Source organism: Watersipora subatra, chromosome 10 (genome assembly GCF_963576615.1).
Source record: "Watersipora subatra chromosome 10, tzWatSuba1.1, whole genome shotgun sequence".
Classification (NCBI taxonomy): domain Eukaryota; kingdom Metazoa; phylum Bryozoa; class Gymnolaemata; order Cheilostomatida; family Watersiporidae; genus Watersipora; species Watersipora subatra.
This window is the reverse complement of record NC_088717.1, coordinates 6,362,331-6,378,064: the sequence shown is the minus strand read 5'-3', so window position 1 is coordinate 6,378,064 and position 15,734 is coordinate 6,362,331. Positions and strand designations below refer to the sequence as shown.

At 36.6% G+C, this 15,734-nt stretch overlaps 2 protein-coding genes across 2 annotated transcripts; one reads left to right on the top strand and one right to left on the bottom strand.

Moving 5' to 3' along the window:
• Positions 1-3,987: 3,987 nt before the first annotated feature.
• On the top strand, positions 3,988-7,871 carry LOC137405987 (dynein axonemal assembly factor 3-like). The gene is made up of 4 exons (XM_068092480.1): positions 3,988-4,914; positions 5,524-5,684; positions 6,970-7,163; positions 7,436-7,871. Exons 1-4 carry the CDS (start codon positions 4,128-4,130, stop codon positions 7,707-7,709), a joined length of 1,416 nt encoding a protein of 471 aa, XP_067948581.1. The 5' UTR covers positions 3,988-4,127; the 3' UTR covers positions 7,710-7,871.
• A 655-nt stretch (positions 7,872-8,526) lies between these two features.
• On the bottom strand, positions 8,527-15,660 carry LOC137405917 (cyclin-G1-like). Its single transcript, XM_068092383.1, has 9 exons — positions 15,579-15,660; positions 14,949-15,142; positions 14,727-14,822; positions 13,303-13,440; positions 11,653-11,727; positions 11,071-11,328; positions 10,508-10,603; positions 9,942-10,144; positions 8,527-9,768 (listed from the first exon to the last, which is right to left on the bottom strand). Exons 2-9 carry the CDS (start codon positions 15,063-15,065, stop codon positions 9,567-9,569), a joined length of 1,185 nt encoding a protein of 394 aa, XP_067948484.1. The 5' UTR covers positions 15,066-15,142; positions 15,579-15,660; the 3' UTR covers positions 8,527-9,566.
• Between the last annotated feature and the right edge of the window lie 74 nt (positions 15,661-15,734).

Genomic DNA, 15,734 nt, shown 5'->3' with positions numbered 1-15,734 from the left:
AATTACCTATATGTTTGAGAAAGCTCTCAAAAATCGAGTCTGCTGGCTTACTGCAAGTATTTGAACATCTTTAAGAGCATTTTTGCGCAAACAATGTATTTGTGATTTTGGTTATACATGTCTGAGTCCAGTGGCAAGGAACTTTGCCAGCTGAAAACATGTCCAGTTACAGAAAGAACAATTTGAGGTTGGATGCCATTCCTGACACCCCTAATGGTCTTTTCTGGGCATTGAACCCAAACTGGCGATTCATAGGTTAAGCAATTTAGACCAGTAGGTCATGGCTGTTCATAGCTAAATTATACACAGTATAAATGACAGCAGCCAAAAACGGATCAAATCTTCTTTGGGTAATGAAATTTGTTATATGAGTTCACACGATTTCATGTTAGGGGTCTCAATGTTTTTTGCTATGCTGCGGCGCAGACTAACTTCAAAATAAAACCTGCTCAAATGATTGATAACAGTGTTCCATGTAGGCTTTTTTCCATTTAGATAAAACTGTACAGTTTGGTATTGCATGACTCTCACATAAGTGGTGCAGCTAACTTTGTAATAAAACAACTCATTTTAATTTTGTCACTCTTGTATTGTAATATTTTAGCTCAACAGCTGGAATAATAAATTTTGAACAAATGTTTTACGTTGGTGCTTGTATATGTAACTAAAGCATGTTTACAACTTATTTCTGGATCCCTGATGATATGCATGTAGCTATATTAGAGGCTAAACGTGCAATGACATTTTGTGTGAGCGTGATGCATATTATTTAAATACATAATAATCATTTTTTCCATTCAACTAATAACATATGAATTGTGAAGGCACTGTCTTCACGACCTGTAGCAATAAGGACCTGTTTGCAGGGCTTACCCCTATTTTCATCATATTGTTTTGTGTGTGATTGTAGCTATGTATGATATTTGTTGCACATCTAAATATGCTCAAAGGTTTTTATTCATTTGTTCCAACCACCATAGTGTTTAGTGTAATCATGTCTTTATAAATGTATGATAGAGCATTAATAGAATAAATAACCAATGTTTCGTGTTCCCAGGGCTCATCAAACTGATAATTCAAAATATTTCATTGTTTCAATAACTTGAACAGTAATCACTGGCAGCTTGATGGAGCTCTCCTATAATTACCTTGTTACATGCCCATTTAATGTAAAAGAACATCAACTAAATGAATTTTACAAGTCGATGAGATTTTATTTCTGTAATGAAGACATGGCTTATGAAGCCCTATTCGTATATCAAAAAAACCTAATTCAGACTACCCAATTAAAAAGTGTTCATTCACCTAAATTTTCAAATATTTATAGCAGGCTATGGAACCGCTTGTTTAATACATATCAAACAGAAGGAACAGCAAATGTAATGTATATGTATCGGTAGAGTTACTAAAGCTCCATTTCCAAAGTTTTTAGCCAAATATACATTTCTGCGTGTACAATAAGCTACTCAAACAACAGCTAAGAGTGATGCTATTGACATAATCAGAATTGGCAAGTAGCATAATAAACACTGCTGATGAACATCCCAAAAATTATGACTGGTAGTCATACAAATGTTCAATATTTGAAGAAATATAGCGGGACATTTGTGCACTTTATAGGAACTTTTCAACGTGGTATTATTTTTTTAGTAGGTCTATACGTTTAATTTAAGTTGCTTAATTTAAGAGCTAAATGTTCAAGATTCCCTGAATACACATATTTACAGCTTTCTATGAAACAGTTCGCATTAGCCTAAAAGAAATGTGCAAGGGTGCTGTTAGTTCAGTTTGCATGTTATAAAAATATTTCAAGAAGAGAATATTGTTCATATTCAAATTTCACTTAACTTGCTATGCGTGAAAATGTTGCAGTGGCAACAACATTTTTGTAATTAGTGCAATAAAGCAAACTAGACTTGAATTATTTAGCAAGCTGCAGCTAATGAGATTCAGTTTAATAAGAGAGCACTCTTATTTAATTTGTATACGTGTTAATAATATTCAGGGACCACATAAATGTTCTATGAACACAATGGATACAAAAAGGTCTAGTTGACACTTTGACCAGGAACCAAATATTAAATATATACTTTGCGATCAAAGAATTCCAATAATAATTTCAACATTTAGCTTTAGCTGCTTTGTTCTTTCGGTATACCACAAAATAAGATTTGCGCAGTGCACGATTTTCAATTTCTATAAGACTAGTATTATTGGTTGTGTTTTCAATCAGCTCATGTAGCTACCAGACCCAAAATACGGTCTAGTAAAAGTAATCTATTCAGAAATGTTGCAGTACACCAATTACAAAAAAAGAACTTTATTTGTGCCAGGGTGGCAATAGTAATCGAGATTTATTATCCTAAAACAAAACATTCCATGATATCAATAAATTCTTAGCTTTAGAATAGAGCTATAAGCTAGAATCGGTAAATCATATGTGAGCTAAACTGAATGTAACAACTAGTTGAATAAAAGTGTAACTGTTATGAGTGCAAATGTATGTTGGATCATGATAAACGTAATAAAACAGTTGAAAGGATTGAACAATATCCAATATCCATTAAGATTGAACCTTTCATCCACTTTATTCGCTATTAAGACATCTTTCTTCAGTATAGAAGTATTCAAATATTGCTGTTTGCAAATGCATCTAGTGCTGATAATTTCAAAAATATTGCTTTCAGATATAACGACATCACTTTAAAGTTGTTTCCGTTAGTGGCCTATTTTATAACTGTGCTTCTGGGTGTATTTACTTGTTTTTAAACTGGTGTGAAAGCCATTCTGCTACTAATGCTTAATGCTTGCTTTTAATGTCAAACTTTCAAAAGTGATCCTGAGTGGTGTTAGTAAATTTAAGAAAATAGCTTTCACGACTTTATGAAAAAGAATAAGTAGAGGAACAAACTGGCTTTCGTGTAGAAACTTTACAGAAAACCAACCATAATACTGGTCTCTATGATTCGACAATATTTAGCATAAACCAAAAATTAAAACTTTCAATACGCTTAGCAATTTTAAAGGAAGACAGATGAAAATCAAACAAATTGACCCTGTTGATAAGAAAATTAAAACTAGGGTTCAAAACTAGGATACACTTCTAGTGGTTGCAAATAAGCAATGTTCATGATCATGACACGCTGTTAAATCTGTCATTACTGGCTATACTCATGTTGTACTTTGTTGTACCATACTATTATGCTGACATCGAAATATTGGTTGCCAGTAAATAAGAAACAGGTAGTCACCATTATAAATAACAAGTAGTAAGTCTGTAACTAACGCTTATAGCAGACATTTGTCTACAATCAAAAAATGAAAATTTTTAATTTGCTATATTTTAGCCTGATGAGTGCAATTAAATGTTCGAAATTTTCTGGTAGATATACCGGAAATGCCTATTCTGCTAACTTATTTCAGGCGCTCTTACTGCATTTGAGACTATAGAACAATAGCTGTTCTAGGGTTTTTACTTAATATTTGAACACACAAACACGGATATTATTTAAAATTGACGTTTTTACTGTAAAAAAGATAATCGTTAAAAGTAATAACTTTTGCAAGATCGAATAGCGCCATTATCAGTCGATCGGCCCTAGCAAACCAATTGCATTTTCAAATAAAACCTAAAAACAAATACATGAAATTGGTTTTATAAAAAACGAAAGAACAACTACATCACTATCAAACGATTCAATGTTGTTCGCTTTGTCAAAGCGTACAATTAGCTCAAAAAACTGCTTTATTTTCAGATTCAGCTCGGAACGAGATCTTTCACGTTTATTTTCGGCACGCTTCGTAGTTGCGCGTATGACTCCGGAATAATATTTATACAACATTCTATTGATAGCAGTCTACTTACAAAGGCGTTAAATATGTTCTGTCAGAGACACGTCTATGTGTCGAATCACTCAAGCTACGCGTGAAGCTAACGCGTGTCAAGGATGTTTTGCTAAGCAACGTTCAAGCGAGCTCTAATTTTTATGTGTTACCACTTTCAAGAAATAAATGTGTAGTTCTTATAGCTGTAAAACGAAAGTTATATTTGCACTAAAAAATTTTTGGTACAAAAATACTTTTTCAACTAATCTTCTACTACGTTTTAATCTATCGACAATCTAGTCATGGATAAAGGTCTTGGTTCCGTTACCTGGTGGGGATTCTCTCCAGCTATAGACCTGATTGACTATTATGAAAAGGCCAACTGCAACACTATACGTAGTGATGGTGAAAAAGTTGGGCACATCAATATTTTATTAATTGGTAGCGGTGATATTAGGCATGTTTTAAAATCTATCGCCTCGTTGAATCGAAGAAAAGGTTGTTCAGTTCACTTTTACATACTTGAAAACAACATGGAGCTTTATGCACGGGCACTTCTTTTACTATCTCTAGCTTTGGAAAATCCAAATACGTGTGGATTACAAGAAAAAGTTGAGCTACTCATTGAAATATATGGTAACTCGTTGGTTAGATCGCAAACTGCTGCTTACATTCAACAGGCTTCTAATAGCTTCATAGAAATGGTCACAGACTTTGATTGTCTTGAAGAACGGCTGCCAGTATTTGATTTAAATAGTTTGAAATACAAAGAACGAGATATGCTTGAAGGAATATTCAAACTTTGGAGGAAACCTGAGACTGATATCTTTGATATCAAACACTGCTGGGATCTTCGTGTCCGCCAGCATTTAGGAACCCGATATGATACAGCAAAAGGAGCATTTGATTGGGACTACAGTATGAAGCTTTGTGACAGAGGGGCTGAGATTATTGGAAGTAGATTGTATCAAAGATGGCGAAAAGAAGGTGTTGCATTTCTATTGCGCGATGGAAACTATGACAGTCCAAATAAAACCTTGGCCTCAGGCATGATTTTCCAAGTGGATGGAGAGCGGCTAGGCAGAAGAGGTACTCTGTTTTTTTTATTTTAACTTCATGTGATAATTTAGTTAGTAGCTTGTTTTATGTCCAGAAAACTGCCCTTGTACTAAATGGCACTTGAAACAACAAATATTTCTATAAATCGATCTGCACTTTCTCATCAGCTTTTATCTGTAGTCATAAGTTTCATCTTATCAAATTTAGTAATTTCACTCTGTTACATGTCAATTTTTTTTACATGTGTGACCACGGAAAAATAAACATATTTGCAACAAACTGTCTTGCTACAGATTTTTATTGATAGCTGGTCAAAATGAACGAACTGTGAGGAATAAAAAAATAACACTCATCTTTGCGGATAAAATACTGCAACGGCTTTGAAGTTGTTTCATATTAATGTTTTAATTTGATCTATGAATGCTCAGCGGTTGTGATTTTTCTGTTTGGAAGAAATTCCATGAAACACCAAAAAGTCTGTTTTTCTCTTGAAGTCTATTGTAAGCTATGTTGACTTGCTATGTTTTTTTCAGTCTGTAACAGCTAAAATTATGCAATTTATATATAACTGAACCTGCGTTATGTAATACTGAGTATGGATTAACAGTGTTAAAACTTCATGATGCTATTTATATGTAGGCTACTGGGGAGACATAGTGGTGAGCCCTTACATATCTTTTGGCCTCGAATGTGCAGAAGAGAGATTTTTCAAGCGTGCCAATAGAGAGTATGCGAGTGACGCAGAGGCGATAACGCAATACAACATAACCAGTTTGCTGCATGAGCTTCAAACTGGAGAGGTAAACTAATATTCTTTAAATCTCCGGATCGTTACTAAAGATTCAATTCAGGTTTGCAGATTTTTTTCCCCTTATATAATTTTTCAAATGAAATTTAATATGTGAGTGATGACTCTGTAGTTTTTCCAGCTGTTAGTTTAGAAAATTATTCGTGGATAAGTGAAAATATTCAAAAAACAACCTTACTGCCTGATTTTATATTCTGATTTTTGCTAGAAAGGTAAACAAAGTATTGTAGTACTAGGCTAGCACTACTAGCCATAGTACTAGTATTACTCTACCATAGTACTAGTAGCCTCTTACTAGTATTGTAGTATGCTCAGGCTTTCGTTTATTTTTAATCAGATAGCTCTCAGCACATGTGTAGATTCTGATTGCAAATTGCTACACTGTTTTCACGACAATAATCAGACAATAATCAGTGAACACGTTTATTGATGGTAATTACCCTTGAAGCACGCAAAAGCGCATTCTTGAGTGTCTAATCAGATAGATTTGGGGTGCATTTACAGTGTATATGAAAGATAAAAAATTTAAAGTTGCCAACTGAGCCCAGCATTGCTTAAAATGGGTCTAATTTTTCACCTTAAATAAGCTGTAGGTAACGCATGGAGCTCTGGTAGTCTGCTCATAGAAGTTTTCCTTCCCGTCAGAAGTTTTTAACATCTGGAACGCCACTCTTATTATAGCAAAGATTATTTTTCAAACCCGAAGACTGCTGACTTCTTATACTTGTAATACTCTGATTTTGAAATCTTGATTGAAACCATCACACTGAATAAATAAAATAGGTGGTAATTAAAGGGTTTTATGTAGGATTGCTTTGTACAAAACCTTAACTCAAGACATTCAGCTGAGTAGACCGACACTGTATTAATTGCACTAGTCGACTTCCGACTTACTGCTTGGTTAGTAGTAAGCATGGTGATATCTGGAGTTTCATTTTTAATCCAATAGCCTGCAGGTGGATATTTAAGTATTTAGTTTTCATGAGCCAGATTGAATTTTGAGTACGAATTTTATTAGCAACTTGGTAGAAGGCACAGTGCATATGGAGTTTGAATAAAATTGGCTGGAATTGGACGTTCATTCGAACTAATACGCACACACGCACGAACGCACCCGTGCACACACACGGGCACACACAATGACAAAGTGTAAATTAATACAAAAGTAGTCTTCTAATTTTTTCTTGGTTTAAATACTATTGTGTTAGTGCTAACTTGGTTCAAGTTGTAAAACTTGCCTCTTAAATTGTTACTGTACGCTGAGGCTTATATTTCAGCCATATATAGAACCCGAGGCAGCAGCCAGTGAGTCTACCATGTCCACAGTTGTTGAAGAGGAAACAGAGGATGTAGAGGATTTGAAGCCAGCTGAAGATATTTCTTCTGATCAACAAGCAAAATACTTGCCGTGCGAGAATGTCAAAATTTCATTTCTGCCTTTGAATTCCCTACCAGACATGACTACCAAATCGTAAGCAAATTTTAACATGAATTGTCTCAGTTTAAAAATAGCAATCAACTCTGCGTTCTAATTAATACCTTTCAAGTTTGTGGTAGGCAAAAAATGTCAAAATATGAATTTTTCATAGCAGTGAAATTAGACATTAAAAAGTATAGACTTTAGATTTAGAACCTTTTAGAATTTTAATAAAAGATATTAAAAATAGTTAGTTTACTATCAAAACATTTTTATGTTAACTAATGAGCTAAGCGTGATTTTATGGAATGACCATCTCATTGTAGCAAATACCAGAAGTTGTTCGATGTTGTCTATTTCTCCAACTCTATGGTACATCATCTCGTTCCTCCTATTTCGGATATCTTTGCTGACAAGTCAATGCTGATACTCGAGACAGCCAAGTTCATTACTGAGCTCTCCCGTGACCAGTATGTTGATTTTACTAACAAAATTGATGGGATGGCCAAGCAGGTTGGATGTGAGACAATGATAGACTGCAATCCTTTGAAGGATAGCTTTGCATTTTACAAATTTCAAAGACAAAAAACAACAATGTGATATCTGCTTGCAAATATTGTTCTTGTCTAGTAATTTTCTGTTGCTGTTATGTATTTTTATTGGAAACATGTTTACTATTGTATTTTACCTTTATTGGCATATTCAATAGAACAAATTCGTTCTAGCAGGAATAAATAAAGACTATACCAGTTTTCGTTCAAACCTGTGGTATTTGGGAGTTGTTTTCTCAATTAAAATAAGAGTAAACAACTCAACTTTTTTACTAAAAGCTTCGTCGGACTTCATTTTGTTAATTGAAATTATAAATTACGTATTTGAATTTGCTAATTCAGCGGTTAAACTTACATTTTAAAGTCTACTCTGCGTTACCAAAAGCTTCTTTCAGCTGTAATGGCAGGCTTTCATGTAAAAATCCAAACGGATTGCTCAGCCATTGCTGCTATTAATAGACTTCAGCAATATAGGCATTAATTTCACATGTATAATTGATAATTTGGCTTTGAAACAAAGCTAGTCTGCATGTTAGTTCTGTTGCCATTAGTATAGATTAAATAATCATATCATGAAGCCTTTATAAAAAAAGGATGAGGACACAACATTGGCCGATTGTCGATGAACTGTTTCACCAACAAGGGAATAATCATAGATATTATAGTAAACCGCATATCTATGATATAGGTTTACTATATCTATGGGAATAACGGTAGCAGTCACAACCCTGATGCTGTTTTGGGCAATCAATCGGTGCTAATACCTGCACCTCTTTAGCTTTTCTTGCACGAAAAGCAAATCAAGTTCTTGTGAATCAACTGTACAGCAAATCATTTCCAATCCTAACTACAATAAACCAACAAGATTCGAAGTTACAATGTTTTTATTGGTATTATAAAAAATTTTATAATTTTTTGGCATTTTGTTCAAGCCACTTACTGGCAAAAAGAGTTTACCACAACCATGCCTCTCTATTTAGAAATATGAAAGGGATAGAAATGTAAGCGGCTATAAAAGCGACCAATGGCAACATCCGCTTCACAGACTTATTGATAAGGTCAACTACCCAGCTGTCCCTACAATTATCTGTCTTGCTGAACATCGCCGATGGAGTTGCTTTTTCTTTTGAGGTTATAACCGATGAAGGTAAACCCTGAGTATTCCATGTCACACAACATCCTCTGGTATAGTAATGACAAAACAGTTGACAGAGTATTAAATAAGCACACCCAGCCAAGGAGCGGACTATGAATAATATATCAGGCCTCCAACAAGGTGTGCATAATTCAAAGTATAGAAAAATGCTCGGCCAAAAGTTTACAATTCAGATGACATACTAAATTCTCCACGAATCTTTATAAATAGCACTCTGTTATCTAGAGCAGTAACAAGTTTAAAATAAAAATACATTTCTCTTAGTAGGTCGTTGGGCAGCCGATGGTGGAGTAGTTAACAGATCACCGGCACTAAAGACTGGCCAGCAGCCACCATTATAAATTACCAATAACAAGGTTTGATTGTGCTGAGAAATATAACTCTAACGGAATGATAGGAACAATAAGGAGTTACTTTCCCCCTAAATAGATGACCTCTCCTAACAAAAATAAAACACAACATTTGGTTAAATAATGCTACGATTGCAGGATCGTAAGAAAGCAACAGGGGGAGGGGGTTAAAGTTGGACGCTTGTTCATGGTTTCGCACAGAGTGACAAAATAACAAAGAGCTCGCTATAGCTACACATAAATAACAGATAAATACAAGCAAAGCTAAAATAAAATGGTAACTAAAAATATTTAGTGAAAAAATATTCTTTTTGTAATTATTTGTGTTGACGAGGATGCAGTGCGACGGCGTTGGTGGCCACGACTCGGGCTGTTAGCATGGAGAAGAGGGTCCCAGACATTAGTCACAATGGTAAAGCCTGCCCGAAACTACATCAGCATAGGTAAGAATGTGGCATGCAGGCAAACCATTGCTGAGAGGTGATGGTTCACTCGGGGAGTTGGGATAAGAGAAATGATGGCTGAAGTCCTCCGGGGTCGGAGTTCCAGGTACACAGTCGTCATCATCCCCTAGCTCCGTAAGACTCTCTACGCTGCTTGCGCTACAAGGGGAATGGGTAGTTGGCTGCTAATGACCAGTCTAAACTACATGTATATGTAGGTTGTATCTGGGTAATTTGCTTGCTAAAAATGGACAGTTCTATAAGAAGGCTACAGTAATTACACTGTGTGACCAAACCATAGTACCCAGTCTATTAGTGACAACTTGACTCACCTCAAGTCCATATTTTCGTATGGGGCTTCTGGAATGACAGGCAATCCCGTGTCACCATAGTAGCCTGGTCGAAGTCTAGCCATGGTACGATTAGATATCGTCCACTTCAGCTGTAATTTAGGGAGGGCACTAGGCGCAGCATAATTGTCAGCTAGAAACTGGGTTATCTCCTCTTGACAAGGTAGGAACTCCCTGTCACTGATCTAGAATTGGATAAAGCCACCGTGGGATTTGGTGTGATAGTTTCATTTATCATGTTTTAGCCAGATGGGTACAACTGAATGGTCGAAATTCACAGCAGATATTAAAGAAACACCGATGCCTTCCTTCTAAGATAATTAGCAATTGCTCAAAATCTATCCATACCCTCAGACGCCTATCCATACCCTCAGACACCTACGTCTATCCATACCCTCAGACACCATTCATGCTCTGAGACACCGATGCTGAGAAAAACCTCAACGTTGTTGATATCACCAATCTCATGAACTATTAATGTTTACAAACATGCTAATAATAAGATATCTGCTCAGACACTCAGTGAAATAGGAAGCATGTTTACTCACCTGACAAATGTTGAGAATGGCAGCCACCGCTTTGGGTTGGTAGATGCGCAGCGACTGGAGATGGGCACAGAAGACAGCCAAGGTAATCATCGAAGACTAAAACAAGAGTAAAATTAATATAAAATCTCTTCAACATCTGCGTCATACTAGCCGTGCCTGAATGACTGATGGACGACATTTAATACGTAAATACCGACTAATCGCATTACAATTATAACCATGATTTATTCATAGTAACTGGTAGCTTTTTAAAACAAATGAATATCATGCCAAGCTTGATATTGGCTTAAACAAAGCAGAACTAGACTCGATCCCAAGAGACTTTCATTTCATCATTACGCAACAAAGTGAACAGAAGTGTTTGACTGAACACAGTCACAGACAATGGACAGCTAAACCAGAATCATTTCCCTCTCACATTCTTACTTTCTCAACAATTATTTGGTCCAAACCAATCGCGACACCTTCTAATTCATCATAAACCGCGGACAACACAGCGAGAAACCCGACAACAGTTAACCACACACCTACGCTGGTCACCAAACAATGACCTTCTGACTTACCGAGTTGTTGAGAAGCTCAGAGTGACACAAACACATCACTAACATGCTCCCCATCTTCTCAATGTGATTTGACAGATCCACATCAGCGAGAACAGCAAAGACGTCAATGATGACTTTGAGAAGGGTAAAATGCGTGATAGTGTTCTGCCCTGGGATGTATCGGAGCTTATCCTTGATTATTCTCTCCATACGATGAATATCCCCCGAGCGACAGTCGCACTGACTCACCCTTATCAACTTTTCCAGTGACTGCGCACTCTGCAAACCATAACAACCCAATGCCAACATAGTATGTTAACTCTATGAAGTTTGTGTTTTGTTATTCTGTTGGTAGATACAAAAGAAACACTTCAGCAAGTTGTTAGCCAACAAATGAGCCGATGGATCGTTGGAAGCTTCTAGAGGTTCAATCGATACAAATAATGGTATTGACAGTTGGGCTCATTATCAGTGGAAAAGTCCTTGGCAGCTAGTCATGGCAAGGTCACTGAGAGGACAATGTATTAAGAAATATTTAGATAACAATATCAGCAGAAAAGGCCAAGTCAAATTCCAGTGCTAGCGATAATTTGCTACAAGTACCTGGGTGCCTTGATATGCCTCAACTGCGTGGTAGAAGCAAGTAGTGGTGATACAGGAGAGATAGCGAGGCTGCACCTAAAAGTAGCAACAAGTTCAACTTCAAATGATAGCTAAACAAAGTTGCAAGAAAAACAGAGGGATAATCACAGGGATAGATATTAAACTCAATGGTTTCTCCAGTCTCCTACACTCAGATAGCATTGGAAAAAGTAACAATGCGCTACATGAGATGAGGTAGGAGATATAGAAACAGACCAATGCAATGATCACAGCTGTAGTTTCATAAATGCAAGATGCCATTTCATGGATAGAATGTATCAGTAAAAGCATGACTGTTAACCTCTTTCATCCAGTTGAACGAACGAATGACCATTAATAACACGCGAACAGTTCAGAATTATATAAACACAAAGTTGTTGACCTAGTTTTCTACTTGACTGAAAATATCAATAAGGTTTTGGTTATGTGCCAGGTGCTCTGCCCTCGCCAATCATTATACCTACATGTAGGGCTTCTATTCAGTTGAGCTATTACTAGCAGAATGCATTGCACACTGCACGTGACTAGCACTACATATGTAAATACTAGGTCCAGGGAACATGCAGTCCGAGCATGAATGACATTCCAGCACTGCCCAAACTACACATATACACATATCTGTATCACGTTAGTCAATCGGCCAAGTGAATAGTTTTTATATAAGACGCCGGGTAGGCTTGGGCCTTAGCAATATTATATCAAACAAAAGCAGTAAACATTGAATTTATACAGACCAACATGATCGTGTATACCGGACAACAGAAAATATACCTTTAACTACATCGTAATCCTTGCTACTCATATATATGCTTATCAACGTCGAACTTCATTTGAAACATGGCTCATTCTTTTTAAACAACAGAATCACAAATTGCATGTAAATAAGTATCAATAAATTGCATGTAAATAAGTATCAATAAATTGCATGTAAATAAGTATCAATAAATTGCATGTAAATAAGTATCAATAAATTGCATGTAAATAAGTATCAATAAATTGCATGTAAATAAGTATCAATAAATTGCATGTAAATAAGTATCAATAAATTGCATGTAAATAAGTATCAATAAATTGCATGTAAATAAGTATCAATAAATTGCATGTAAATAAGTATCAATAAATGCCTATTCAAATTTTTAATGTGAAGGAGATGGTTATGGCTTCAATCTGGTCTATCAAGAATAGTGCCTAATAATAATCACACCTACTATAACTAACTTGTTGATGTCTAACCCGTTATGATAAGCGGATGGACTCCGTAGGTAACCATATGAGAAAGCTCAATAAGTAATAATGTACAAAGATCTGCCCTATATTTATACATTATTAACTGACCACACTGCAACGTTATTATTATTATATAACACTTAATTACTAGGCAGCACACATTGAGCAAAAAACTGCTTATACAGGGGCAGCTAGGTGAGATGCCTAGGCAGTGTGTTGCGGTATTGCCAAATTGCTCGATTTATCTGAGCCCACAATCCATAACATTTTTATGAGGAGCTGCCCATTGCTCAACCCTTCCATTAGTCGGTCCCAGACTGCTTCTGGACATTACTTTTGGTGCAATGATAAGCTTTATGGCGGATTAGGTGGTGACAAACTCACCTTGACCTTAGTGATGAATCTGTCAAGAGTGCTAAGAGCTAGACCGAAGACATCATGACTGAGACCATAGAAGGCTGTCAAACACCGCAGGTTGTATGCGCTCTGGTTGCGCCTGACTGGTGATACCTTAGTCATGTCCTACATGTACAGAGTAATAAAGAAACTCAACAAAAGTCCTATACGTTTCAATGTTAACATGCATGCCCTTAGTGCTAGTTGCAGCTGATACTAACTGAAGCAGGCGTAGCTGAGCAAATAAAGAACTGATTGGAATCAAAGCAGGCCGACCGGTGAAAGAGATGAATGACGATGAATGAACTGAACGGAAAAGGACTGGGTAAAACAGCTGCCTATCTCCATCAGAGTTCGCCAACACCCGGTGTCCAACAAGCTTTAACCACAAATCAGCTGCGGGTAGCTGTCTAATATACTAATAATTACCACAGCTACCCGGCTGCAGCGGGCAGCGCTGCCTGCCGGGGTATATTAACAACTATATGAATCGACGTCACTAAGCAGCCAATATCGACTCCTACATGTAGCCAGTACAAACAACGCTTTGATGTATACCAGCTGCCCGTCTGCTCGAACAAATGCCAGCCAGTTTGCATACGCCCAAACTTACACTTACACGAAACCAAATTATACCACTCTGTTATGGTGACTAACATTGCATGGCGCTTGGATACACTAGAACGCGTCCAAAACTGAAAGGCCAGAGATGAGCAATGAGCTTAAGGTGTAATGTCAGTCAGGAGAGATGAACCATCCCTCCAATGACAATCAATCATCAATCACACAATAGAGCCATGCTTATTGAATGTGGTCAATGTGATGTATGTAATTGGTTACTGAGAATTGCAATGAATAAACAAACTGTTGTTATTGGTGGCGAAAGTGTTAGGAAAGAACAACACGGATTGTGTCCATATTACGAAGTGCAGTACATCAATAATAGAGAACTGTCCTATCTATTGAAGAAGTTAAAATTGTGTGTCATTGCTAAACCATACGTCACCCCCTCTACTGATTAGGAATGTATAGCCTACAAACCACAAAAGGTTGTTATTCCGTTAGTAACTCCCAAGATACTAGGGTTTTGAAATGTTCAAATGTTGAGTCCAAGTGCAAGTGAACTAATACATATTGCAAACACCAATGTTAAACATCTGAAGCAAAAGTGGCTGATGCAATGTACATAATTGAGGGTGACTTTTTAAAGCACTAACATAAACAAAGACCTGACTCACACAAAAGGCCATTTAGTAACATTCAATTATCGATTTTATAATGAGCAGCGCTCAGACCTGATAGAACATATAAAAGAGGAAACAAGAACGAGTTGCTAAGGAAATGATGCATGAAATACACAAGAACATCGGCTACAAGTATAAACATCCAATGAGGATTGAGCGACTACTTACGTGAATGCTGACATTGAGGAGGTTTGACATCTTTGGCTCACACCCTGCAGCATTGTTGAGACATTCTCGAAGCCTCCAAACGGCTTCGTGCTCTTCCTACAGTAAATTATATAATCACACTAACAAAAGATATTGTAAATTGGCATTATTACAATGTAGTGAACGTGGAATCTAAAAAAGCCAGTAAGCTTCCGTATTAAAAGTTCATTGTAAAAAACATACCTCAATACTGCCCTCCGTCATGGCACAAAACTCATCATCTGCTGACTGGTCCATTGGTTTTGAATAAACATCCATCACTTCCGGACCATTCCCTTCTGCCACTAACAGTTTGCCCATCTCCAGCGCCCGTGGCTTGGTTTGCTAGAACCGAGATGGTTCGGATTCTTACAACTCCATGTTAAAATGTGTAACGTCTGAAATATAACAACAAAAACTGCAGAGACGTATGCCAAATAACGGTGAATTTTAAATAAAAATGTTCACTTCCAAACTAAGCAGCTTAATGTAATTTGAGCATAATAAATGTAACAAGCAACAGCTCGTTCGACACTGCGCGTTCAAGATAATAAGGCTGAACGCTGTATTGCCATACTATCCTGTATCAATCGGGGTAACATGGTAAAAGTGTCACAAAAACGTAAATACTCTGCTTTAAATAGTATAATCAATCACTAAAGTTTGTGTCACCTGAATATCCCTCAAAAGTCTGTCTATTTAAATGTAGCAATGGATTAAAGACTTTTCGCCAGATTTAAAGCGCAACCTTTTCAAAACAAAATTCTTAACGTAGTAACAAAAACAAGTTAGTGTAGTAACATCCAATTGGATCGATTTATAAAAGTGGCTTACATGTTCGACGAAATAAAGAAACAACAGTAAACTTCCTGGAACAGTGCTATTGAACGCTTGGAGATAATCTCTTGAACTGAAGTTACCCCAGCAAGCAGTCGACCGCGTTACCGTCTCTTAGCCGCAGCACAGTAAAAGGGTTATATTAAAACTACA